At 48.0% G+C, this 25,853-nt stretch overlaps 1 protein-coding gene across 7 annotated transcripts in view; it reads left to right on the top strand.

Moving 5' to 3' along the window:
* The window catches only part of GLI2 (GLI family zinc finger 2), a 186,551-nt gene that overhangs the window by 107,959 nt on the left and 52,739 nt on the right, over positions 1-25,853 (top strand). For 5 of the 7 annotated variants that reach the window (XM_048072194.2, XM_048072188.2, XM_066999038.1 and 2 more), the window contains one exon: positions 13,810-13,915. The exons of the other annotated variants lie outside the window; for them this stretch is intronic. In XM_048072194.2, the coding sequence (XP_047928151.2) occupies positions 13,810-13,915 (106 nt within the window). The remainder of the gene's footprint in view (positions 1-13,809; positions 13,916-25,853) is intronic. 7 annotated transcript variants of the gene reach the window in all.

Genomic DNA, 25,853 nt, shown 5'->3' with positions numbered 1-25,853 from the left:
TGGTTTCTTCTAGCTTAGTTTAGGTCTGTGGTTAACTTTAGTTCCCAAAAGCGTCACTTTTAGCCTGAGAGAAGGAGGTTTGCGCAGGCTGTATTAAATAACGAAATGCACATAAATGAAACAGTCCGGTTTTTGTGTTTTGATCTGGCCAAAGTAATCTGCTTCGCTTCCCAAAGTTATGGGACAGATTGACTGACTGAATTAATATGGGGAATGATACAGGATATTTGAACTCGTCAGTTATTTCATTCTGCTTTTTCCCAGCAGTAAAATGGATTTGTTCTGAAACCTGGAAAAGAAAGAAATAAACTTGGCAGATGTAGCCAGTTTATGATTTATTCTGAATTTGTAGCCTGATCCAAACGCCACCGAAGTCTGCGGAAATCTTTTGGGGGATTTCAAAAGGAATCTCGTCAGGCTCTTGATTAATATGCTGGGGAGCAGGGGTGCGCATGTTGGGGCCAAGGGAGCCTTGCAGAGCTCGTCCTCTTTTTCTGTGGGGTTTGCATTCTCTCAGTGTGCATCCTTTCATGCAAGCCTCTCAGTGCTCCCTGAACCATATGTATTTGGATTAAAAGGTAATATGAGAAGAGCTGGGGAAAGCTGCAGCCAAGTTCCGTTTTTATTGCCTCGAAGTGATGCGAGGAGGGACAGCGGGGCTGGCACCAGGGGCTGTGGGAACACCACGAGGGGCTGCTCTCGGGATGAGGACTTCTGCCAGTCCTGCTCCCCTCCTGGCCCAACCCTGCAGCCACGCGCCATTGCTCACGGGCCAACCCTGTGCAAATCTGGGAGTGCAAAGGCAACGGGGAGCCAAGGTGCGCTGTGGGGCTCAGCTTCATGGGGCAGCATACGTGTGTGACTGTCGTCAAGCTGGTTAACCTCGCTGAGCATCTGGAAACAGAGGAGTAGTAATTGCAGCAGAATTTAGAGTGCGGCGTCTTTTAACTTCACGCTTATTTGCGGTGCTTTCTAGACTGGAAAATTTCCAGACTTTTCTAGGATGGGAAAGGCCACTATGTTATATATATAAATGAAACAGGCTTTGCATCTTGATTCATTCCTAACCTTATTACTGTGTGACAGGATCAGTTATCTCACAAGGGGTGGTATTAATTAAGGTTTACAAAATATTTTGCAATTCTTGGGAAAAATGCATCACAGAGCTATGTTATTACTTGAGCTATTTATTAGATGGCAGCTGATATGTGAACCCTTCTGCTTGTAAATGTCTCTGATCACGTTTCGGTGTAAATTGCAAACTTCCAAACTCATTTGGAAAATCCGGTTTTCAAAAATCTTACTCTTTTTCTCCTCCCCCCCCAAAGTGGGAGGGAATCACAGATGATCTTTCACATGATTCTTCCAACACCCAGTCATTCATCAGCAGAGACTTAAAGATAATAAACTTTTTGTTTCAGGCAATTACTTAATCTCGACAAACTCCTGTGTTAAGCAGGGCTATTAACTGAGCAGGCCATAAATCAGCGTGTTGCCAGGTGGGTGAGTCTCCTGAACTGCAATCACTCTTCAGGACCTTCCAGAGACCCCTTCCCGTCTTAAGCACCCTCATTACACAAGCAGCATGCTAACAACCCGCACTTTGCATGAGCTGCCCAGAGAATCCACTGCACACTGCACCGGGACCATTTTTAACACCAGTCGGAAAATTTGCAGACGGAGGCAGGATGATACATGGCCGTTATTAGCCTGCACCAAAAGCACAGCTGGGTAAAACAGATAACTTCCTCACCCCCCTGCTCCTCAGCCCTCGCGCCTGGCTGAGAGCAGCAGGCTGCCGGGCGCGTGGTTAAAAGCCAGCTCATGCGCTATCCGCCCCGTCTTTATGGACTAGGAGTGCTTTGGGGACTGATGTCGGGGAGCGCGAAACCTCCCAAAATTCTCCTCTGAAGGCCACCGAGATGCTTATCACCTGGCTGTAAGTGCAAGCAAAATACCCAGCCCTGCGGTTTTGTCATGACTCTAGCAGAAAGCAGGCTTCTTTGCTTCCATTTCCAGAAAGAACTTCGGTCAAAACACGCAGCAGACTCCATATGGGGTTTTTCCAGGCCTGATGTGTTCGATTTTACAAACGATATAAACAGACCTTTCATACGGAGGGGAAATTTTTCAAGCCATTGCCTATAGGAGCAGTTTGATTTCAGTTTGTTTTAGTGCCTGGAGGAGCATATGCATAAAGAAAGCAAACTTGCTTCTGTGGTTTGGATTGGAGAGGCTAGAAATGCCAGCGCTGCGTTTGAAGCACACAGCCTTCTCCCGAAAGATCGAGACAGGCTTTGTGGCGCGACAGGGACGGGTGTCCCCGCGATGGCAGCAGGCAGCCCCGCGGTGGCAGGGGCCGCTCAGGTAGGTCTGTGCTCGGGGCGGGCTGGCGTGCCCGCTCTTGCTGGCACCGGCACCTGCGCTTGCACGGCTTTTAAGCATGTGCTTGGGAGTTTTTCTTCTCTAAGGCTGCTTTCCAGCTCCTGCAAGTTGTGCCGGCTCCTTGTGCCAACAGCTCCCGGTGCGTTGTCGCACCTGGACGAATCCATCCGTCCCGATGGATATGGGGCGATGTATGATGTGCACAAACTGGCAGTGGGTACAAACTGGCGTGCAGGAGGCTCCATCTGACCACCGGGCAGCACTTCTGTGCTGTGCGGGTGGCGGAGCACTGGCACAGGCTGCCCAGAGAGGTGGTGGAGTCTCCTCCTTGGAGATCTCCAGAAGGCGCCTGGATGTGGCGCTGGGCCCCCTGCATGGGGTGGCCCTGCTGGAGCAGGGGGTGGCCTCCAGAGGTCCCTTCCTACCTCAGCCACGCTGTGACTCGGTGGTTTAGTTTCAGCCCATCTTCTCATAAGCACAGTCTGGCCAGCGCTGGAGGCAGCTGTGTCCCCAGGACAGGCACCTTGGGGCCAGACGTGAAGCTCACCCAGCTGACTTCAGGAGGGGATGTGCTGGGTTAGTGGGGCCCAGTCGGCCATGCGGCCACGCAGAACCAGCCTGGCCCTGTGACAGGGTGCCTTGAAGTGGGGACGAGTGGCCGAGGGAGGTCAAAACAGCTGCTCTCAGCGGCAGCTGGGGCTGGAAGTGGTGGCTGGACCGCAGCCTGGGCACCTTCTTCGCTCGTTCTCGTACCAGCCGTCTCCTGGTAAACTGGTTCAGGGAGTAGATCCAGCCAAAAACCCGTGCAATAAAATTTCAGGTGATTAGTTTTCAACTGGATGAACTCCCTGAGCTGGCTGGGCGTGTGATTGTGTGAGCGCCCGTGCCACCTCCGGGGAAGGGTGTGAACGCGTGGCTGGGGGCGTGAGGCAGGCTCCATTTGGATGCTAAAAGACATCCCCATCGGTAGTCCCGCTCCGAGGGATGCAGCTTGGGATGATGCTCATGAATAAGCTTTTATTTGCATGACTGGAAGGCGCACGGTCAGGGCTCCGCTAGACCCACTGTCGGAGGAGAAGCGTCGTGCAGAGAGCGCTGCGCTCTCCCTCCTTTCTCATTGACCACTTTTGCCCCCTGGTTCTCAGGCAGGGTGGCTGCCAACAGCCCGAGGCTGCTGGGCCCCATCCCTCCGCATCTCGCCCTGCAGAGATCCTGGGCTTGGTCGTGTCGGATGCAGCCGAGGGCATCGGTGTCCTCTGGGGCTCCTGCTGCCTCCTGGTTACAAAGGCCAGTTAATGCCTTCTCCACAGTGCCTCCACCTAATAGCAAATTACAGCTTAGCCTTTTATATTACCAGTGATCAGAAGCTGTTGTACTTTTGAGAGCCGAGAAGAGGTTTGCTCAGACGCAAGCCGCAGCAGCAGCGGAGCTGTGCGGAGCAGCGGAGCTGTGCGGAGCAGCACGGCTGTACTCATAAACCACTCTAAGGGATGCGGCTCCCACTGTGAAATGAGCCTTAACATGAAATGCACGGGGGAAGATGCTGCTGAAAGAGTTCGCCGTTCATTGGCCTAGTCCCAGAGCACAGAGCACGCAATGGCAAATCCCCTCAGCCCATTTTTTTATTTTTTTATTTCTGGAAATTGCTGCATCAGCTGGAGGTGCGGGCGCTTACTGCATTCGGATGCTACTGGCTTCCGAGCAGGCAGGATAATAACAACGTGTGGAGAAAACTTCTCCCCTAAACTCACAGGCACGCTTCCTTCTGTAAGCGTATCTTTCTTGAGGGACCCATATGTTTGCAGAGATGCTCTTGAGATCCCGATTCTTCTCCCGCAGCCGCTGCCGGGAGCGCACGCAGCCCCCGTCCAGGCAGGCACAAGCGAGCCACCAGCTGCTCTGCCCCTCCGCCCGCCCGCCCCTCGCGCCCCGGGGTGCCTTCCGAGCTGCTCGGGACAGGTTTTGTTCTTCCTTCCATTCTGCCGTGGCAGCTGTTGGGAGAACAAGCCCCAGGATCCATCTGGCCCTCCGAGCTTCCCGGGCCGCGTGTTTTCTCGACAAAGCGGCGTTGGCCGCGCTGTAATACAAGAGTTACATTATAAAACTGCGACTTGCTAGCAAAGCAAACTGCCTTTTATTCGCTGCTGCTGCTGCCTTTCTCCCTTTAGAATTGCAGCCGCGGCCGCACCACAATGTAGCTTCAGATCCGAGTCAGTCTAGAGGGCTGCTTTTTTCTTTTTTCTTTTTCTTTTTTTTTTTTTTTCTTTCCCCTCCTCTGCTTTCTGGAGGAGTTGGCACAGCCCTGTGTTATTAGGACATAAGCCAGCTTGTTCTAGTGGAATTTCCTGTCTGATTTTAATTTCCCCCTCATTTTTTTTTCCCCCCTCAAAGTGAGACAGAAAAGCTTTTTAATTGCACTGCCGTAGGTTGGCCTTTCGGGATATTATTATTCTTATTAAGTACTTCCTGTTGGGATGCGGCACATGAGAAGTACCCAGGATCTCGGTGCAGTCGGGGCTTGTGGCCGCGTTGTTTGTTAATAACCGTCAGATTGGCAGCGTCCTCTAAATACATCTTGGCATGACAAGCCAGGCAATTAAGTGATTTTCAAGACTCTCAACATTTGCAGCTCAAGACCTGCGGAATTAATAAGCTGCACTAGGCCTTTTCGGTTTTGTTTTTGGCTGTTCAGTAGCTGCAGCTCCTCATTCATCTCACAGAAAGCCAGCGCCAGTGGGAAACTCTTGCTCTGGAAATCAGCACGGAGGTAGAAACGTGCCGTCACTCTGCCGATGGTTTGTTTTGTCCCAAAGAAGGATCCAAGGCTGGCTTAGCAGAAAAAGGCTTTTTTTCTATTTTTTTCTTTTTTTTTTTTTTTAATTTCCCAGGAAGTGAAAGTCCTCGGTGATCTATTTCAGAAACTTCCCGTGTTGGCAGATGTCGCTGTAAAAAAGTCAAAGCACTCCAAGTTCATCACTTCCACGTTCTTCTTGTTTTCTAGAGTATAATAGCACGTAAACCACTCGGTTCTCTTCTGGGCTGTTTCTGACAGCAGCTGCAGGTTCCTGGAAGAAGTTTTCTGACGGAAAATGGCTCTGCTTTTCAGCCTCCCTCAGGCTCAGGCTATTTAGGGCTGCAGATGACGGCTGGTGGCAGCAATGCTGCTCTGGAGACATCGCTAATTATTGCGCTCCGGAAAACCATCAGAGCCTCCGCGTCAGGCAGACCTGGGTGCCCTGCTGCGGGATTCCCCGGCCAAACCTGGCTGCCGAGAGCCCTTCTTGCACCTTATTTACCCTTCCCAGATGGATTAGAAAAAAAAAGAAAAGCAGTAAGGATTCACTCCCTTATGGCTCCCATGTAGCAGTAACCTGAAGACCCCAGGAATCCTTGTAGAATAATAAATAATTCATCGCTTTTATTCACAGATGCCTACCTGAATGTCTGAAACTACTTTCATAGAGTTGTCTGCCGGCTGCAGAAAATCCGTTTTCTTGCCAAGAAGGAAAGCGCTCCAAAACCGTACAGCTTTGGTCACATGTGAAGCGTGCTGCAAAGCCACCAGCTCCGGGGCAGGGACCTTGCAGAGCTCCCGGTGTCCTCGTGTCCCTGCCGGCAGCGGCCGGGCTGCCCCTGGCTGGGAGGTGGCGGTGGGATGTCCGCCCCCAGACCAGCGGGGGCCGAGGCAGCGAGCCCCCGGGCAGCTCTTCAGAGCCAGCAGACAGCAGCTGAGGGATTTCAGGGTTTGATTTCTTAATGGTAAGAGTCGTCTTCTCTGTAGAAAATGTCAATGAACTCTTACATTTTTAATCTAAATTTTCCGTGGAGAGGGAAAGGCCATTTTTAGCCTCACTGTAATTGTTCCAGGTCTCGTGCCTAGGAAAGGACTGACAGGTTTAATGTCCCTAATGACGGTCACGTGGCGTGGAGCAGCCCTGTGAAGAGCTCCAGGATGGGGCTGACGTTAAGATGAACAAGACTACCTTGCTTCCATTCAGGCCCCAGTTCATTTAAGCACTCTGCCTCCTTCTTGGGCTGGGGAAGAAATCTGGGGGGGACTGAGCCACTGGGCTAGCCAGCTCTGGGGGTCACCTGGGACCTCCTGGGGGGCTCATGGGAGAGGTTTGCTGTGTCTCATGGCTTTTATAACAGCTTTTATTATGCAGGCAAACCTAGGAAGGTGCTTTATTCTGCATAAAGTATGCACTGCATCCCCATGGGCATCCAAAGCCCATGTCCTCATTTCTGTAGTCTGCTCCTTGCCGTGCCTCAGTTTCTCTGAGTGTAAAGTCGCACTGACTCTGTCCTGCAGGTGCTTTGAGCTGTCTCTACTATAATGCTTGTTTTGAGTTTATTTTTTTCTTGTTGTTGTTTTTTGGCTTTGTGTGTGTGTGTGGTTTGGCAGCTGAAAAAGGGTAAGACATTTTAGATTATTTCTTTTATACTTTGCATATATCTGCATCCCAGCCAGGTCCCTTCCCCATCTCCTCTCCACTACCCCTGCAAGGTAGTTACCATCACCAGAGTAATTTCTCCTGTAGAAGCTGGTTTTGTTCTCTTTGTTGCTGACCTTAATGGGTAGTTTGGCTTTTGCTGTGTCTGACCCATGTTTACACTAAGAATGTTGCCTCCTCCAGCGTCCTGAGGTGTTGTCTGAAAAAAATAGTTTGATAAATCAGGCTGCCACCGTCTTTCCTCATTACACGTGTTAGAAGAAGAGAAAACTGGTTCTGGCTCCCGCTGGATGGGAACAGCTGGTTGGATGTGCTTCAAAATGGTCTGTAATAGTCAGGATGGGAGAGGGGTCTCCCTTGGGTGCGCTGGTGGGAGTCCGCCTCCCATTTATCCTTCCCTTGATGTTCATAGCAGGCCAGGATGAATCTTTGCCATGGTTTTACCTGTGAAGTTCCTCTTCTATTTTTGTCAAAGCCACTGAACAGGTAATAAAACAACGTAATAATTAACCGATAATAATTGAAGTATGCTGTATGAAAACCAAACCAAATGCTAACAAGCCAAACAAAAGAAAAGCATGCACGGTGCAGCCCTGTTTATAGTGCTGTCTGCCGGAGTCATTATACACGTTGATATAATAATACTGAGCACTTAATTACCACATCATTTTTAAAGCGCTGTATAAACATTAACCAAACCTCTGAGGTGGGGAGGTATTATTATCTCCATTTTAAGGAGGGGAAATTCTGACACGGCGAGGTTAGTCAGTAATTGAGCATCGTGGAGGCAGGCTGGAGCGGAGGCTGCAGCCTCACGGCCGCTCCGATTCACACTGGGGTTTTGGAGGCTGCTGAAGCACCCGAGATTTACCTCTTTTGGAGGTAAGCACACACCCGGCTTATTTTGCAAAGCACCAAAACAACGTTTGAGGCTCAGCTCTCCGGCAGGGACTTGGTGGGGCTGAGAGGAGGCTGCTGCCTGTGTGCACCTCGGCCCCCTCCCCGCGCCGCCCGGAGCGGTGGCTGTGGGAATGGCTGTCCCCGCGGAGCAGTTAATATTCGGCGTGGCGGTACATTACTTCATCCGAGGAGAATCCCACAGGCACACCAGTGTGATCTGCTCTGTCATGTTTCTGTGACCCAATTTTCCCCGTTCTTTGTCTCAGACCTTCCCTGACCCCAGCCCTATTATCTCTTCCAATAATTCACCCGGGCTATTATTAATGGTGCATTAACTTTGGCTGTGCTTTCAGCAAAGATGTTTTTCTTGTGCTTATTCATTCGCTCAACTCACTTAAACAGCGAGATCATTATTCTGGGGACGTCACATGAACACAAAAACACCTCCCTCGCCGACACCTATGGCCCCGCAGCACTTTGCTGGAGGGGCAGCAATCCAAGCACAACACCGGGACGCCCGCAGAGGCGGTCACGGGGGCCCCAGGAGCCACCCACACACTCGGGCACCCAGGGACGGGTTCACCTCCCCTGCCTGCATGCCAGGGCTGGGCGCACTGGAGCCCAGCAGCTCTGAAGTGAGGAATATCTTTGCGCTAAGGCTCCGGAGCAAAGCACAATTCGCTGCGTGATGTTTCAGGACAAACCTGGCGTTTGCCAGTGTAGAGTTGTTGGATGCCAGAATGCATCCTTTTAAGTTGGAGACTTTAAAAATGAATGCTACCTCTGATTTAACTAATGCTTGATGCTTTGGGCTGCTTTGGGTGATGAGTGATTGAAGGGCACATCATGTTCATTGTAACTTTAACCTCACCTTTGAGAGGAGAGCGAGACTCAGACATCCAAGAGAAAATATGGGCAGTGAGAAGGGCCTTTGCTCCAGAGATCGGGAAAACTAAAAAGTGCCTCTTCTTGTGTCTTAGAAGCTAGTAGCGGTTGTTTCCCTGTTATCCTTTTCAAAGGAGCTGGAACCTGGAAAATAAGAAGTACAAGCTTCGGTGTCACATTAAGCAGCATCCCACCACCGCCAGTGACAGGGAGGTGAGTTGAGCCAGCACAGCGCTGCTGCTGCTGCGTAAACCCTTGCTGACGCTCACCAGCATCTTCTGGCACATCCCTGTCTCATTTTTTCTGGGTCAGCTGTTGGCGCAAAGCTGCTAATGACACTGCAGTGACAGGATCGCGTGAGCTGTTGTTTGGAGAAGTTTTTCTCCCATTAATCCAAACCAATCCAATCCCCCAGGGCTCCGAAGCCTTTTTGAGATAAAGTTGCAGTTTCTGCCTGCTGTGGTTGAGGTTCGCTCTGGAACCTGCTACATGTTTGACTGTATAGGCTTGGGCAAGTTATGTCGCTTTACTCTGTTTCAGCCCCACTCGAGTGAAAAAAACACGTGTGAGCATTTGTTTGTCTTCCTAAGGAGCTTTGTTAGTCTTTGCAAGGCAGCTTGTGATCCCCTTGTGAAATCCATGTCGTGCATCATAATAATCATAGGAAATCAAGCCAAAAGGCATCTCAAGAGGCCGCTGTTTGTTTTTCAGCTTTTGTAAGATGGGTGGCTTTACAAATTTGTTAGAAAAAAAACATGATAGGTATTGAATTATTCTGACAGCAATCTTTTACTTTTTTCTTCAACAAACGACTTTTCCTGTTGATTGCGAAATGACTGTGCTGATGGCAAAGGAGCTTGTTCTGGGAGGCGGCTGTCGGACACCCGTAGGAAAACCACATTTCTCAGCCCACCTGATGGCTCGGCAGCATGCACGTGCTTCAGATAAATCCACAGGAGCCCTGAGCACATCGGGTGGCACGGAGGGTGCGTGTGGGGCTTCCGAGCTGTCTCCGAGGCCTGGTCTTGCTGCAGCACCCCGGTTGCAGGTGGGAGTTGCAGACGGCCTTTGAGGGAGTGCATGTTTGGGCTTCCCCCATCTGAGTCTGTCCCTGCCACCGGGGACCACTCTGTGCTTCCAGCTCTGCCCCTCTCACCAGAGGAAGGGCTTTCCAAGTTATTTTTGTCAAAGTTAACCACAAATGAAACCTGATTCAATGGTAACAGGTCTGATTTCTTTTCTTCTGCTGCCTTTTTTTAAGTGATCACATGGAGGTTGAAGTATTTGGAATTGAAAAAGTTTGTTTGACCCTTCCTAATTCTCCTTTTTGGGCTCAAAAAGAGCAGCTGCGGTGGGTGATGTAAGAATGGCTCCTTTGCTCGCTGTACAAACCCGTACGTGCAGTGTGTGTTTCTCTTGAAGTGCAGGTTTATCTGCAGAGATAATCAAAAGCCTGCATCATCCTCAAAAAATGCCTGTTTCTGATGCCTCCCTCCCCGATTCCTGGGATTTTCGGCAAAGGGACATCCCCTTTAAACCTACATTTCTGCTTCATATCTCTTCCCTTTGAAGCCAGAGGGTTGGCTGGCCTTTGAATAGGCAAGGATGAGAATAGAGCAGTGGGAGGTCCGTGTCTTGCTCATAAACCTTGGCCAGAAAATCAGTTCTGACAAGTGGGGACAGGTAGCGACGTCTTTCCCCTTATCAGGCGGTGCGGCGGAGCAGACGCATTCCTGCAGGAGGAGCAGTTGGGGGCAAGGTGGGGCCTCCCAGCCTCGCCGGCGTGTGCTTCACCCCAGGAGCTGCGTGCCACAGCCTTAATGAGGAGCGATGTTATTTCTGTGAGAAACACCCTGTTTTTCCATCAGCCCTGCCCCTTGGGTGCTGCTTTGATTTCTCCTTCGGTTTTTCTCTTCCGTCCGTGGGAGTTTTTCTGTTGTCCCAGTGCTGCGGGACCTTGGGAGATGTCCCTCTGTGCCTCCTCGCAGCAGCGTGGCCTGGATTTTTCCTGGGGGAACGAGTTTGCCAGGCCTCCCGCTATAAGCTTCCTCACTCTGTAAAACAATCATCATTAGCGCTAATTGGGCAGCTTTGGGGTTAAATCTGCAAAGATTGCTTGGGTTTGGTAAATCCTCTGCCACCGCAAAGCAAATAATGCTAAACAAAAGATTGCCTTGATTAGATTAAAGTTGGCAAATTCATTGCCCTAATCATCATATTGCCCTTCCCGTGGCTATTCAGGAATACATCACCATGACTTACTTGAAGTAATTGAATATAATTGTCTTTTTAACTCCTATGTGTAAAACATCCATCTTTGTTAGCGGTGTGCACTGCTGTCCTGCTGCCAGCTCCCCGTCCTCTTCAGGAGGGGTGGGAAGGAGAAGCAGAGCCGGGCTGACGTTTATGAATCGGTAGCTGATTGCCTGTAAAACCATTCATTATTTCTGACCAAGCCACCTGGAAGAGGAGAAAAAGGAGCGGCACCAGCTGCCGGTTGGCTTGGCTGGTGCTCCCAGGCAGGGGAGCAGAGGGAAGCCCCAAAAGTGGGAGGATGTAGAGGGAGGTCACCGAAGAAGAGGAACTGCCGACTCTGCCACCATCCAAATAGTCTGAAATGCTAAAAACAAACCAACCGTGCCTGTGGGAGGCAGGAAATTAATGGAAATTTTTCTCCCATTAATAATGAGAGGTGTGAGGGATTCCTTTCAGGTGTCGTTTTTGTAGCAGCAGATAGCTCGGAAAGGAGGCCCAGCAGCAGGCACCCTGTGTGTTCGTATTCCCAGCTCTCCTGAGTGACAAGGAAAGACTCGTTTTGCACTGAAAGTTTTGATATTAGCTCAGCCATCACTCATTGTCAGTAGGCAGTTACAAAACAAGATGTAACCTGCCTTGTTTTTAAGAGATTCAGAATCTGGCCTGTTGTTAATGGCTTCATCATTATTAGTGAGTTAAACTGGTCCACAGAAGGGCTAGGGATGATGACGTGACTCTCCGTACCGCTAAAACCTTACCACGAGTGGCCACCCTGTTTTGGGAGGATGCAAAACTTTACCGATGGGGATGCCAGTTGGGCTGTGCAGGTCGGCTGCAGGATCGCAGAAGAGTCCTTGCTCCTTTGGATTTATGTTCATGGAGTAGCTACAGGGTGAGTGCTGCAGGGAGCCCGGCTCAGGCTGGTAGAGGTGTCTGGTCCCCGGGGAGGAGGGCAGCAGCTCCAGGTGCCTGCCAGCCTGGGCAGCACTTCGGGCTGAGCGTGGGTTTGGTGAGACCGGGGACTGCTGCGCTCCTGACCTGGAAAAACACTGGCTGCCTCTTAAAACGAAGTGTCCTTGTGTGAGGGATCGTCCCAGCCCAGGACGAGCAAAGGGTGAATCTCTCTCCTGCCAAAGCAAATCCTGAAGGATGCAAGTTTATTCTCTGCCTGAGCTGCTTTGGGGGAAGGAGGGGAGGGGAGCAGCAGGGGGGGAGCAGCTAACAGTTACCCTTCTGTGTCCTGACATCAGGCGAGCTGCAAAAATGCTCCCAGTGTATCAGGTCGTGCGCGGTGCCAGCCCTGCGCCGGAGCACGGAGAGCGAGTCTGCTGCGGAGCCTGAAATACTTTCCACCCCGACTACCTTCGCCTAACGCCTTTCAGCGGAGTTGGCAGGAGGCTTGTTTTTGTGTAGTCTCTCACCTCTCCCGGCAGCCCGGCTGACGCGCCTGTGCCGCGCTCGGGGCTTTGTGCACTGCGATGGGGGCAGGAGCCGCAGATCCTCGGGCTGATACGCGGGGAAGGACGCGTGCGGGGATTTCGCCCAGGCTTCGCGCGACGCAGCCGGGAGGAGCGCAGCCTCGCCGGATGGAGTCGGCGTAGCTCCGTGGCGGCTGGAGTCGCGGAGGCGAAAGGCTGAATTTTAAGTCTTCGACGGAAAAAGAGCTTGGCGCTGCGGGAGTTTGCTCAGCATCAGCGAGAGACGTGGCCCAAGCCTTGGCACTTGGGGTTTGGATGGTGCTGTCCCACTCGACAGGGAGATGCTACCTTTCGCGGAGGCAAGTGGCAGTGAAACGCCGAGTGCGGACTGGGTGTCGAGGTGCTCACTTAGAAGATTGAGTTTGGTTTGCTTTCGGTCTGCAGTCAGACCCAAGGGCCTCTGCTAGAAGCCAGTGAGGGGATAGGAGGTGTTGGGACAATGTCAAGTAATCTTTTGTGAGGAGCATTGGACTGCCCGTGAAGGCAGAGCAAGACCAGCCTTGCGCATTACAGCCCATCGCTGGTGCAAATCTAGAAAGCAGCTTTGTGACAGCGGGGATGAGCCGCTCAGAGGGCGACCGTATGGTACCGGTACGGAGCCTCTGCTATTTCTTTAGTTTCCATATTTGTTCTTTAGTATTTCTTCAGTTTCTGTAATTTTAGCAGGAAAGGCCCAGGCAGCCGGGCAGCGTTGTCGGGGTTGGTGGGAGAAATAACCTGATAAATTTTGCATCAGCTCGACTCGCTCAGATATTCTTGCCGTTAACTTTTGGGGTCAATAATAAATATTAAAACCTGTAGATTTAATAAGTCAATGTAGGTGTTCTCTGCCTTTTGAGACCACTTTATCTTTCCATCAAAGATGAAACAAGCTTCTCAAATGAATAAAAAATAGGGCCTCAAGTGATTACAAGTGAGAGCAATTTGGGCTCCTCTCTCAGAAGCTGGCAGTAGGCACTTTTGAGCCACTTCTGAATGCCTCCACGGTTTGCATTAGTGCTGCTCTCTCTGTTAGGTTTTTAGGTAAATATTTCCAGCCTGTGTGTACAGACCTTCGGGAGAAGTGCTTGCTGCCACTCCAGGCATGGGGGACAACGCAGGTCTGGATCCCGCCAGGCTCTGTTGAGTCTGATTTGCGTTGCAAGTCTAGTTTTCCTTGGTGCTTCCTATAATCTCCTCAAGTTCAAAGAGCGCTTAGCTGCTTGTCTTTGTCAAAAACCCTGTTGGAGATCTTTTATGTCGAAGATGTAGGATTTCTCCGCATGACTTTGATTATTTATTCATTCCACTTCTCTGGTGTATGATAGCGCTGATATCATGAAGACCCCTTGTCTTGCACTGCTCTTGCTCTGAAATTCATGGAGATTTAGTGCCTTTGAAATTGTTTTAAAAGGAAAGGAAAAGTTTTTGAAGTCCCTTTTTTTTTCTTCTTCTTCTATTCCCCTCCACAGTGCCGCAGCACATTTTTCCAGCCTTCCACGCTCCTTTGCCAATTGACATGCGCCACCAGGAAGGACGATACCATTACGAACCTCACTCTATCCACGCTATCCACGGGTAAGTCTTGCACCTCTGCTCCCGAGCCTCGCTGAAACCTTGTCTGCCTGCGCTGCGCCGAATCTCTGCTGAAGCGTGGGGCACGTGGTGCCCTCCCGGCTGTACAGCTCCGTTAAAACTACAGAAGTGCCGAGCAGCGCCGGGATGGGAGTCCTGGGGTTGGGGCTGGCGTGTGGTTTTGCGCCCATGGAGCTTCTCACGTCACAACGTACCTAGGTCCTTTCTGGCACTGTCTTGGTGAAGCCCTAGTGCTGCGCCCTCCATTTGCAGACCCCCCTGTACCGTTCCTCCCTGCCCTGCGATTTTGGGGAAGACAGCGAAAAACTGCCAGGTGTGCCATAGTTGGGTTTGATTTCATCGGACAACAGCCCAGACAGGCTGGGTGGTGTTTAAAAAATGCAGTAGAGAGGTAGGTCCTCATGCGGGTGTCCACGTGCGCTCTGGAGGGGCAGGACCATGGGTTTTGATGGTGACCTCCTCTTGAGAGCATCCTGGTCTCTTGGTGGCTGATGGCCAGTGAGGACAAGCGCTGACTGGGGGCTATGCAATCATGTTGAGCTCCTAATCTGGGACATGACAGCCCAGTTGTCATTGGAGAGCAGTGAGGATACATTTATAGAGAGATTTGGGTTCACCTGCTATGATCTTTGAGCAGGGCAGGGAAGAAGGAGTCAGTGGAGTTGCGAGCAGGAGGCTGTAGTGACCGTGCGGCCGGGAGGGTTACTTCTCATCCCTGAAACATGCCATCCCGATGGGAGATGAGGAGCAGCCTGATGAGGTTAGTGATCCCACAGCTGCCCCAAAATCCCTCAGCCGGTGGCTGTAACCTAAGGGGCAGTCCCAGGGTACTCAGTGTAGGGGAACCCACAAGAGCTGGAAACATTTTACAGGAAGAGCAAGGGAAAGTGAAATAGGGCTCATCAAGTAAAAAATCTCATTTGTTCCCTCTGTTGTCTCAAAAAGGGTCAGCTCTCCATGGTTTTCCAGGGCTGTTTTAGAGCCATGCTTTTTCTGGACAGGTGTGAGCAGGTAAACAGCCCTTGGGAGGCAAGCAAAGCAGAAACCAACAACCATGAGATCTGTGGAGTCTCACGGCTGTGAGGGCTTTATTCCGATTCCAAAATGCTGCAGGAAAAAATGATAGGGCATTCCCCTGGATCCTAGCAGAAGACAAGTCGTTGTCTTTTTGGCTGGCAGTCAATTTGACTGGATGTTTAAAGGGGTAGAGCAGCTCCTTACACACTGCATGCAAAGGGGAAAAGACAGAAAGGTTGCTGAAGTGGGAAGCCAAAACTGGGGATTTAGGGGGGCTGAATGAAACAGTTCTGATCTTGCCTGCATGTACATATAAGAATTGTAGAAGAAAAGAACACAGATTAATTCAAAACTGTAGTAGGAGACAGGTAATAATCCAGAGCTATGGCTTATACTGGACACGCAGACTTCTGAAAGAGACATCTTCAAAATTGTGGTTTGGAGAGAGGGTGGCAGATGCTCAGGTGTTTGGCACAAGTTATTTGTATGTCCCAGGAAGGTGGATAAAGTCAGCCCCAGCATGCTGCTACAGGGCATGGCTAGGTCTGTCCTCTGGACGGGCTGGCACTTTGGAAAGCATGCAGCGACCATGCTCCCCTTCACTCCTCCTGGTGCTGCATCTGCCCAGGGGCACCATGGCAGTGATTTTGGTAGGGCCATCGAGCAGGCTGTTCTCCAAAATTCAACCCAGAGCTTGCCAGTTGGTGCCATGTACCCGGGAATCATATTTCCCCGTGATGGGAGCCAGCGTTTTATCACATTGGGGTTCTCCAACTGATCAACCCTGGCCAAGCAGACAGTGCTGGCAGATAAGGTGTTCGGTTCATCTGTGCCAATATTAATACTCTGCTGTCTTAGCACTGTCCACATTTGTCCATCAGGGGACCAAGAGTGCCCTGCTTAGGGTATGGGTAGAGTTGTTTGTAAATACCTACTGTCCTCCTTATTCGGGACCCTTCGCCTTCCCAGCAGCAGCTTTCGCAAAAATGACTTCTGAAGTACCAACGGGAAAGTTTGTTTGTCAGTCTTACAAGAGGAAACAGTTTTCTTGGAAACTGTGGGTAAGATCAGACTTGTTCCTTGGACATTGTGCTGAAGGGTGAATGGGGAAGCACTCAAGTGGCATAGCCAACCGCTTCTTGGCCGTGCTTTTTTGTGCAAAGATTTCAGTGGCCGTTCTGAAGCTGCAGAAGGTACCACATTAGTCGACTGAAATATCAAATGCAGCTTTTGTGAGCGTGCAATTGTGTGCATGTGTCAGTGCCGTGTCCTGGGCCTTATTCTGCTGTCAATTAAAGAGGGTTTTCTTCTGCAGCTTACAGCAAAGCCTGCGTTTTAAGATCAAGGGAATACAGCTTCTGTCTAGCTCTCTTTTCCAAGCGCGCAGACTATGGCATAACCACACTGGGAAAATCCTCACCAGCTGTGCAGTTAGTCTTGACCATTTTTTCTCTTAATTTTATCTGCAAATGTTTCAACCTCATCTCCAGCCTTTTCCTCCTCTAGTTTTTGTTCTTCTTCTCTTTTGCTTTCCCCTTATCTCCTCCAGTCTCTGCTCCAGATATCACAGCGTAATACTCACCACCCCTCACTGGAGATGTCCAGCATGAAATCATCCAGAACATGGTGATGGAGCTGGGCTAGGACATGCTTAGCAGTTGTGGCTCTTGTTGGCTTGGCTGAGTGGACTCTGTGGCCACTGTTGAGCCTCTGGAAATTCGTACTCCATCCTGGTGGTGCAGAAACCCATTCTTCTGTTTAAAGTAAATAACTGGTGAGAAGGGAAAAAAAAAAAAAAAAAGGCATATTTTCACTCTAGAAAATTATGGCAAATGTTTGGAAGAAAATTAGCGTCACTGAGTTTTGGCTTTATGATTAATGGGATCAGTGCCTGACAGAGAGCCCCCAATTCATCAAGCCCATATTCTAGCTGTCTGCTGTCTTGCTGGTACCAAATTTAACTAATTACATGAACATTGCACAGCAAATTAAATGTAGTCTCTTTTGTTGCTAACTATGGGGTCTTATTATCTGCCTGCTGCGTTATGTCAAAGGTTTGTTTCCCGATTGCTTGATGCGACATGGCCGTGTGTGCTCCTGCACCGCTGTTTGCTTTGGGGCTAATGTTAGCATAAGTTGTTTTATCCTAACTGTAGGGAACTCATCTGCAGGTCTCCTGAGCAGGACTTTTGGCACCCTTTTCTTGAGAATATGGTGGGAATATGGAAAACTCAAACAATAAAAGGCAAGTGCTAGGATGGGCTTGAATGATTTTCTGCATTTCTGCTCACTGTTTTCTGTTTTTCTGTTCCAGTCACTTCCATATTAAGCATGGTAAGGGCTTGAGTCTTCCTCAGTGAGCATTTAGTGCATATGTCCAGTCACCGGTCATGATGGTAGTGCCTTGAAAATACGTTTCTAGAGATCTTTATCTGGATAAAAAAGTGTTTCTCCAGTCAATAGGACATCTCACTTTTCTGTACAACCTCTGGTATTTTTACTGACTTGGTGATAACCACTTTTTCATTTTTGGAAGTGGTGTCTTTTTTGGCATTAAGAACAATTTGGCAGAATCATGGTGCTTATCTGGCTAGTTCAGCGAAATGAAATATTTCATTAAGATGATCCTTGAGCTCTGCTGTGCAAATCAAGAGAAATATCGTGGATTTGAGACATCAGCTTGGATTTTTATGCTTGTGGTCTCATGGTCATATGGAGGATGAAAGGAGAGGCAGGACTGTAGCGCAGTGGACACCATGAAAGTGCAGACTGGAGCAAAACTAAATGTGGGAGAAAATCTCTTCCAGGACTGTTGAGTTACAGCAGAATGAATGAAGGAAATCATATTGGCCCATGTAAATTTTATGAGGCGCCAGTTCTCCAAAACAGTGTTCGTTTGATATTAAGGTCACAAAATACAGCACTCAAAATCTAGGAAATAACAGAAATAAGTTTGCAGATTCCCAACCATTTTGTGTATCTTTGCAATAGTGCATTAACTTGCACGGCCGTGTTCTGTTTTTCCCCCCAGGATCCTCACCTGTTCTGTAGCACAGGGTGGCCCATGCTCCATGGATGGGTAATGATGGGTGTTACGTGTGGCTCTTGCATGCAGCTTTTCTTGATTTGTCAGAATTTCACTCTGAAACATTGGTTTTAAGGCAGAGCGTAGGTCAGCGTTACCTGAATGAAAGCCCTCAGCAGGTTCAAAGCTGAACCAAGCAGATTCACTTCACACATTAAAAAATTTTCTAGTAGAGGGCATAGTTGGTATTTTAGTGAGCTTCTTCATGAAAGCTTGCTCCACTGGAGCCCGACTCTGCAATACCTCCCTCCTCTGTACACCAAGGGGACTCTTCGAGGCAGCTTTGCAAGATCAAGCCCTTAACTACAGAGGGAAGCTGCTGGCAGAGACGGCAGGTGAGCGCCAATAGCTCCCTTCCACTCCCCACTTTTAGGTGTGCTTAGCTACTCTTGACTATTTTATTTCTAAAGCACAACAAAAATAACAAAAAACTCCTTAGCTCAGCTTAAAAGTCCCTGCCAATGCAAGAGCCTTCAGGCTAACCCTTGTAAACAGCATGCCTAGGCTTGACTCAGCAAGAAGCTTTTTAACAGTAGCTCCTAAACTGTGGTTAAAACCCATCAGGCATTACACAGTGTAACAAACAAAAGCAGCCTTGTTTTTCTACTGACATCCCGGTGGTGTTACAGGATGCAGTTCTGACATTATTTATTAACAAAATATTGTTGTTGCTCTTCTGTCCACATATCAAAGTAATTTTGGAGAGGGGAAAAAAAAAAGAACAGTCTAAGCTCATAATCACAAAATTTCATGGCTTTTGTGAGCACTCAATTGTCCCGAAGACCTAAAGATAGAGAAGATTCCACCTCCATGATAATGTGTAGTTGCCCTTAATTTCCCTTGGTAGGGTTTTTATCTGGATTAATCACGGATCTTCCTCCATTTCCCTGAGATCTTAATATATTACAGATTTTCCCTGATATTCAGCCTACACTGTTTTCCTTTATCTGATCCTATTACCCCTCCTTGTTGAAGTTTGTTTTCTTGTCGCTGTGCTAAAAATTGCAGAACACCTTTTCAGGATTGGCTCCAATGCTCCCGAGCACGTTAGGCAGGGTAATTCACAGGCGGGCAAGGTGGCTGTTAAACTTTTCATCATAAAAAGGCCGTGGCTTAAGTGTTTACAAAATGGCCAAATTTAACCTCGAAACTATGATTTTCCACGTCGGGTATCTGTTTCAGGCTGGTTTTCTCTTTCCTTTGTTCTGTTTTTGTGAGATTCAGCCAAGGGAGGCCAAGTGGGGTTAAGGGAAAATATGTTGTTTAGCCATACAAAAAATAATCATCATCTTATAATGGTGCTCTGAGAAACACCAGCGTCTCCTACTTTAGAGTTGGAATTTGCTACTGTCGCAGATGGGCCTTTTGCTGTACCTATTGGAAAAATAAAATTAAAAAAAAATACAGTGGAGAGGTGCTGGAGTTTGGAAGGGAAATTTTCCAAGTGCCCCATGGCACTGACCGCGTTCCAGCCCAGCCGACTGGGGCTGTCCCATCAGTGCTCCCCATTTTCTGCCGAGGCTCTCGCTCATCCCATGCACCCTGCACCATCAGGAGTGCGTAGAGCAGCTTCGGTTGTCCTTGTAGGATAGTGCTCTTGTGAGGCTCCAGCTTTGATCCCACCAGGCAGCTTGGGATGGGACCCAGGTAAAAGTTGTTCCTGCAGCACGGACACTGCTGGGCTGAGCTGCAGAACACACACATCAATAAAACGTGTGTGTTTTCATATTTACTCTGCTACCAGAGGAGAAAATCTTTGGCAGGTTGTGATTGATGGTACTGTGCTGCTTTGGAGATAGAGCAAGCACCCTCCAGAGTCAAAGCAAACAGCTGCTCAGAGAGGCCTTCTTATGTGTTTTGCAAACTTTTACGACTTTCACCAAATAGACACGTCGCTCATTTGGGAAACAGGTTTGGGGGCTCCCACATCCCATTTACTGTGTTCCCTTCTTTCCCACGTGCTTCTTTTATTTATTTAAGAAAATAAGAATGTGCGAGTGCGCGATGGTTTGCAGAGGCTGGTCCCCTCCAGAAGGCTGGTTCAGACCTCTCCCTGCTCTGTAATTAGCAGGAGTGTGTTGCTTTTAGGTGGCTCTTTGGTAACCTACAGGAGGTGATTTGGGGAACTATCAATACCGCTCTCACTGTAAAACTACCAGGATTAACACTTGATGGTTACTTGATCCTTCTCCAGGAGACTACATATGAAACTGTTCTTCTGTTTTCGGAGCTGAAAAAACTACTTTAATTCCATCTGTGCTTTAGTTTTCCCTTCTCTAAAATGCCCTTACAATAATTCTCACTCCTTAGTGTTTTGAGAGCTAAGAAAAGTCAGGGCTAATTAGCTATCTGAGACTCATTCAGCTCCCCAGAAGGGGCTTGTGGCATGTTTTCAGGTCTCAGGACTTTCCTGTACGCAGTGTACCCATCTGTGCAGAAACTGAGAAGGTACACACCTAACGTCTTCTGACCTCAGTAGGATGACAGCCTAATCCAAAATCGTGATCAAGGCATGAATGTTTCTGTAGGTTTTTCCAATCTGGATAAACCATTCTAAGGGAATAAATCTCTCTTTTGAACCTGGTTAACAAGTTTCACGCATTCTTCATTATAAGAGGTATTTGCACATCTACGCCGTTAAGAAATTGAGAAGATAGTTTCATCGTATGTATTTAATTAAAATTGTCAGAATACTTTGAAAAACTCAGAGCTGAAATCCAGGGGGGACCTGAAGGTGCATGGTTTTTGACTTTTAGTTTTGACTTTTTAGTTTTAGTTTGACTTCTGATTTTTAGTTAATCACTAAACCGTGCAGTGAGATGCAAGGTCCTGCAAATCAGACTTGGAAATGTTTGGGTTGGATCTTCAGTTTGTGTGTGCTGCCATCGTCACACTGGAATGAGGGGCCTCGGTGAGCTCAGGTGGAGTCGTGCCCATTAGCACTCGGTGAAGATCTGGGCCACCAAGCTGCTGGGGCTCTGACACCACAATTTACTGAATGAAAAACTGCAGCTCTAATTTAGCCTAATCACCGCCAGAAGTGTAAAAATGGCTAGGAGGTTTTACTATTGGGAATAAGAGCCTGATCTCTCAGGTCTTTTATGTAAACCTTTGGCATGTGTTCGTTTAATATGATGTCACTCTGTAATCCACCATTGCTTTTAAATGTCATTCTCAGAGCTTCATGTCAGCAAGTCTTAAGTGATAATCCCTCTGCTTACATCACTTTACAGTAGATTAAAAGTGACTTCATGCTTCTACCTTATCCGCTGTTAAGCTTGTGCTTTAGGAGAAATTTATTTGAACTCTCTTCTCCCACTGCTTTCTAAAGAGTTTCTAAAGAGAGTGAGGGTCTTTCAGAACCTGTCTTAATGGTTTATCCCACTTTCCTTTGCTTTCAGCATCCTCTGAAAATGGATAAATGTTCAGTGCCAGTCTCCTGCCCTTGCAAGCTCCAATGTCATGAATTTGTTTCCTACAAGTTTTCTTTCAGCTAAATGCAGAGCACTGCTCCTCCTGGCCTTTCCTTTTTCTTAATCCTAAATAAATCCCCTTTCTCGATGGTGTTTTGCCTCTCATCAGCTTCTTACAGTTGTGAGGACAGGACACAGTGAAGACTTATTTGCCTCAGTACTGCTCCTGTGTAGCACCTTCTGTCCAGCACAGGGGTGTGCGGGCTCCCCATTTCTGCTTCTGTAGCTCCAGGTTAAACTTTTACTCTATCCTGTAGCAAATTCTTTTTCAGCCTACAGAGCTCTCTCTGCAGTTCACCTCCCTGGTTCACCCTCCTTCTTTTCTGCCTGAATTTCAATCCCTCTGCTCCTAGCACACCTCCTCCTGTAACACTCCCCTCCAGATACTTGCTGCATGTTGTCATATCCTTCCTCCCGCAGTAATGAATTGGCCAGGCTGCTGCCTGCAATGTATGCTCAAATATCAATCTGCTCAGCCTCCTCATTTTCATTGTGTTTCTCTGAAATCCTTCTAGTGTGTGTGGAGATAAATGGACAAAACCCATCCATCCCATTGGCTTGCTAAATGAAGGTTGCAGCACATCACTTTTCAGGTGCTGGTTAATCTGGATTCCCAGCTACCAGTGGCCATGGGAAGCAAACAACACAAGGTGCTGAGCGATAAAAACAAATAGCAGGATTGCTGGCCTGTGATACTGGAAGAAAAATGCAGGGTTTGTAATGTCCATACAGAGCGGAAATTTTAAAATCTCATCCAAAAGTTCCCCCCACGCAATAAAGTGCAGCGAAGTCAATTTACCCTGGAAGGATGAAGGACTGAGTCAACTCTGCTGGGATTAGAACATGTGGTTCGAGGGATCCTAGGTATTTCGGGTCTGATTCTCAGACCACCCAGATGGCTGGGGGGAAAGGAAAAAATAATAATAATAATAAAAAAAAGGACCCTATTTGGCAGAACTCTGGATACCCTGCCTGCAGCTAACGCCGTGCACTCACATCTGCACAAATCAAAGGGCAGAGCTGGGTGCTGTTACTCTGACAAATCTCAGATCTGCAGAGCACTCCTGCGGGAACGCGTGCATTTAAGTGGGCTTCCTAGATCCCCGAACCTGACACTGAACCACGTATGTATGTTTTTCTTCCGTGTGCCAGACCATTTTGAGAATTTGTGATTTTACACAATTTTCTGCCTCAGAGGCTTTTCATGTCTGTTCTTTCATGTTTCACTGTACAACTAACAGAGCTAAAGTTTAGAACATTACTCAGGGGTCCATTTTTAAAAAGTGCCTGTATGATTTAAGATCGTAAGTCCCACTGTACTGGGTCTGGCTAACAACATTATTTTGAAAGTGGGTGTTGTGGGTTTCAAAATAATGTTGACCTTTAGGGCCAGCTTGTCAACTGCTAGAAACACAAAGGCACAGTGGGCTTTCCAAACACAGCACATTCCAGTTAATGTCAAACTCTCCCAAGCTCGATTGAAATTCAGGACCCCCAGGCCAGCCCTGGTAAAGGAGTTAAGTACCTAGAAATTAAGAAAATAACTGTAATGAACATGTTAATGTGCGTGTTTGGAGTGCAGTTTTCAGTACTGAGTTGTACAGTTCTTGAGTTCCTGTAGCGCTGATGGGGATGTCCTCTGCCCAGTCTTCTCTCTGTGATAAGTCCATGCATGTGTCAAAGTTTATGGAATAACATGGTATGGAAAAACTGTACTCAAGGCTTACTGGTATCAGTAGGACGGACTCCACTTTAAGAACAAATTTGCTGCATGCCCCACACTCACTTTATTGGCATGTATGGGACTGGGTTGTGATACAGTTGATGGTGGTACCTGATAGTGACACAGGAGATCGTGACCTTCTTAGGATTTTTTTACGTTGATACTGGGGGGAACACCTTACAGTGTGGTGGGAGCCAGGCAGATAGGACGTATCCTCTTCCACCCCCCAGGCAGCAGAAGGACACACACCGTGGTCTCCCCACTGCCAAGCGCCTGCTGTTGGATTAAATGTGAGAGTTGGGTTCCAGCGCCAGCTTCTACCCTTTCTATAAGTATTTCTTTTGTACAGGTCTCCTCACAGCAGAGGTATTACTTTCTGCCTCAGCTCATTTTCTCTCTCTTACGCTCCTCCCTACCCATGTCGCTTATAAGAGCAGCTGGGTGCACTCAGGTGTGCATGGAAAATATGCCAGGGCTGCATGTGGAACTGAAATGCTCACATTGAGCTTTCTCTTGGTTTCAGTCTCTCTGAAAGATAAACGTGTTCCTAAATCCTGTGAGGACCTGTGAAATCTTTTCCTTTTGATACTGTAAAAGCATCCTGAATAAGAATTTGTCTTACTCCTCCTCTTGCTTCTTCATGGAGTCTTTCCTAGCTTGGTTCTGGAGCTACTTACGTGGCTTTTGATTTGCAAACCAGCTGCAGAACGCGTTACCTGCTGATTGAGTGCTTCATCTGAAAGCCTCTTAAGATCCCACAGAGTAACCACACATCCCAAATTACCACTGGTAGAGGAAGGACTACCAGATTGTGGTTAATACATGACAAATAGGAAAGCTTTGAGCTTACAGCTGCATTAAGGCGATGTTCTTGCATGCATATTCTTGTTTGAGACTATTTGTCTGAGTTCTGAGATAAAACACTTGATTTCATATGCTATCTTTCATCCTAACTCAAGTGCAGCACGATATTTTACAGGAGAAAACTGCATTATAGATGTCAAAAAGCAGGGTGTAGAAAGATAAGGTAGTGAAAGAAGTAAAGCGTTCAGTCATAGAATCAGTAAATGAAGGGAAAATCAATCTAATGGGGATTAACAAAGAAAGAGATGAGATGTTTGTAGAAGAGATTTGGAAAGAAATGATGAGCTGATGAGGCAGAGGGACATAGAGAAAGTGATCTAGGCTACAGGACTGTTTTTAAGTCTCTCCCTATTCAGGAAAACACCCAAGTATATGCATAATCAGAAATACATGCTTAAGTGACTTCAGAGGAATTTAAACATATGTTCACATACTGTCCTGGATAGAGGCATTCTTCTGAAGATGCTATAAAATAGAAATCTTTACTAAACCCCCCGCCCCGTGTAGTCCTGCTGAAAAAAATAGTTAATATTAGAGATTTTTCATGTGACAATATAGATTTGGCAGCTGACTTCAGACCTGTTACAGTAATGGATTATTTGTTGGTATTCTTATGAAGAGCTTCACTTCAGTAATGTTTCTCTAGATAATTTTGGCAAAGTAGAAGTCAAGGTCTAATGATGAGGGACTACAGCTCCACGGTTACTTCCATGTAACATTGCTGTGAGTCCAGCATCACCACTGGGATCCCAGGGCTGGAGTCAAACCAGACGACTTGGAGGAGCCTGGCCATGATGGTACCATGTTCAAAAAGACTCTCAAGGAGCCATGGGTGTTTTCTGTTCCTTGGAAGGAACTGAAATGAGGTCTTTGCTGCTGTTTTACCCGGGTCACAAGGCACTCAGTTTGTGATGGCATCTTGGGTTGAGCCATGGTACAGCACGAGAGTTAGTATGCAGCAGGGGCCAGATCAGGGTGGACTCTAATAAATGTAGACCAGTGAGAAGAATATTGAAGTTAGCTCCCAGGGGAGAAATTATATGGAAGTTATTTGTATCTTTTTCCATAGTCCTCCAGCCCAACTGTTTCTGTGTAAGAAGTAATGCCAAGAACCAATGAAAAGCAATGTATCTGCAAAGTTTTGTCCAGCTGAATGCTTCAATATAGCTCTTACCTGTTTGTAAATTATTCCCAGTAAAAGTCTCTAAATAGAGAACTGATCATGGTGAAATCAGTGTTGGCAGATCCCAAACCACTTTATTCACTTGAATAAAAAAGACTTTCAAACTCCAACTAAATTTCCAGCCATCTTTGGAAAAGAAGTTGTACACACACACGTAACCAAACCAAATTTCGAGTTAGGTCAGGAAAGTTCAAACCTTCCCTCAGGGCAGATGATGAGATGACCAGAATGTAAGAGAATAAAATGGAATTGAGCCAACTTAGATATTTTGCAACCCATGTCTTTTTAAGAGTCCCGTGGGACCCCTGCTGAGGACAAGTACGCTGGACTTTGGGGCTCTGGTGGATAGGAATGACAGCCGCTCCATGTTCCTCACCAGAGCATCGTCACATGGCATTGCCTAGTGAGTCAGAGGGGAAGGCTCTCTCCCACCAACACCACTTCCTCCGTGTCCTGGGATTTTCTTTGCAAGTCATCTATTCAAGGCTTGGCTGGGTCTTGACCTCTCTTGGCATGTGAGATCTAAACCTGGTACGACTCCAGATTCCCCTCAACCGCGTCTGGTTTGAATCCTG

The sequence above is a fragment of the Anser cygnoides genome, chromosome 6 (assembly GCF_040182565.1).
Source record: "Anser cygnoides isolate HZ-2024a breed goose chromosome 6, Taihu_goose_T2T_genome, whole genome shotgun sequence".
NCBI classification, from domain to species: domain Eukaryota; kingdom Metazoa; phylum Chordata; class Aves; order Anseriformes; family Anatidae; genus Anser; species Anser cygnoides.
Note: the sequence above shows the minus strand (reverse complement) of the source record. Positions and strands in the feature narration are given on the sequence as shown.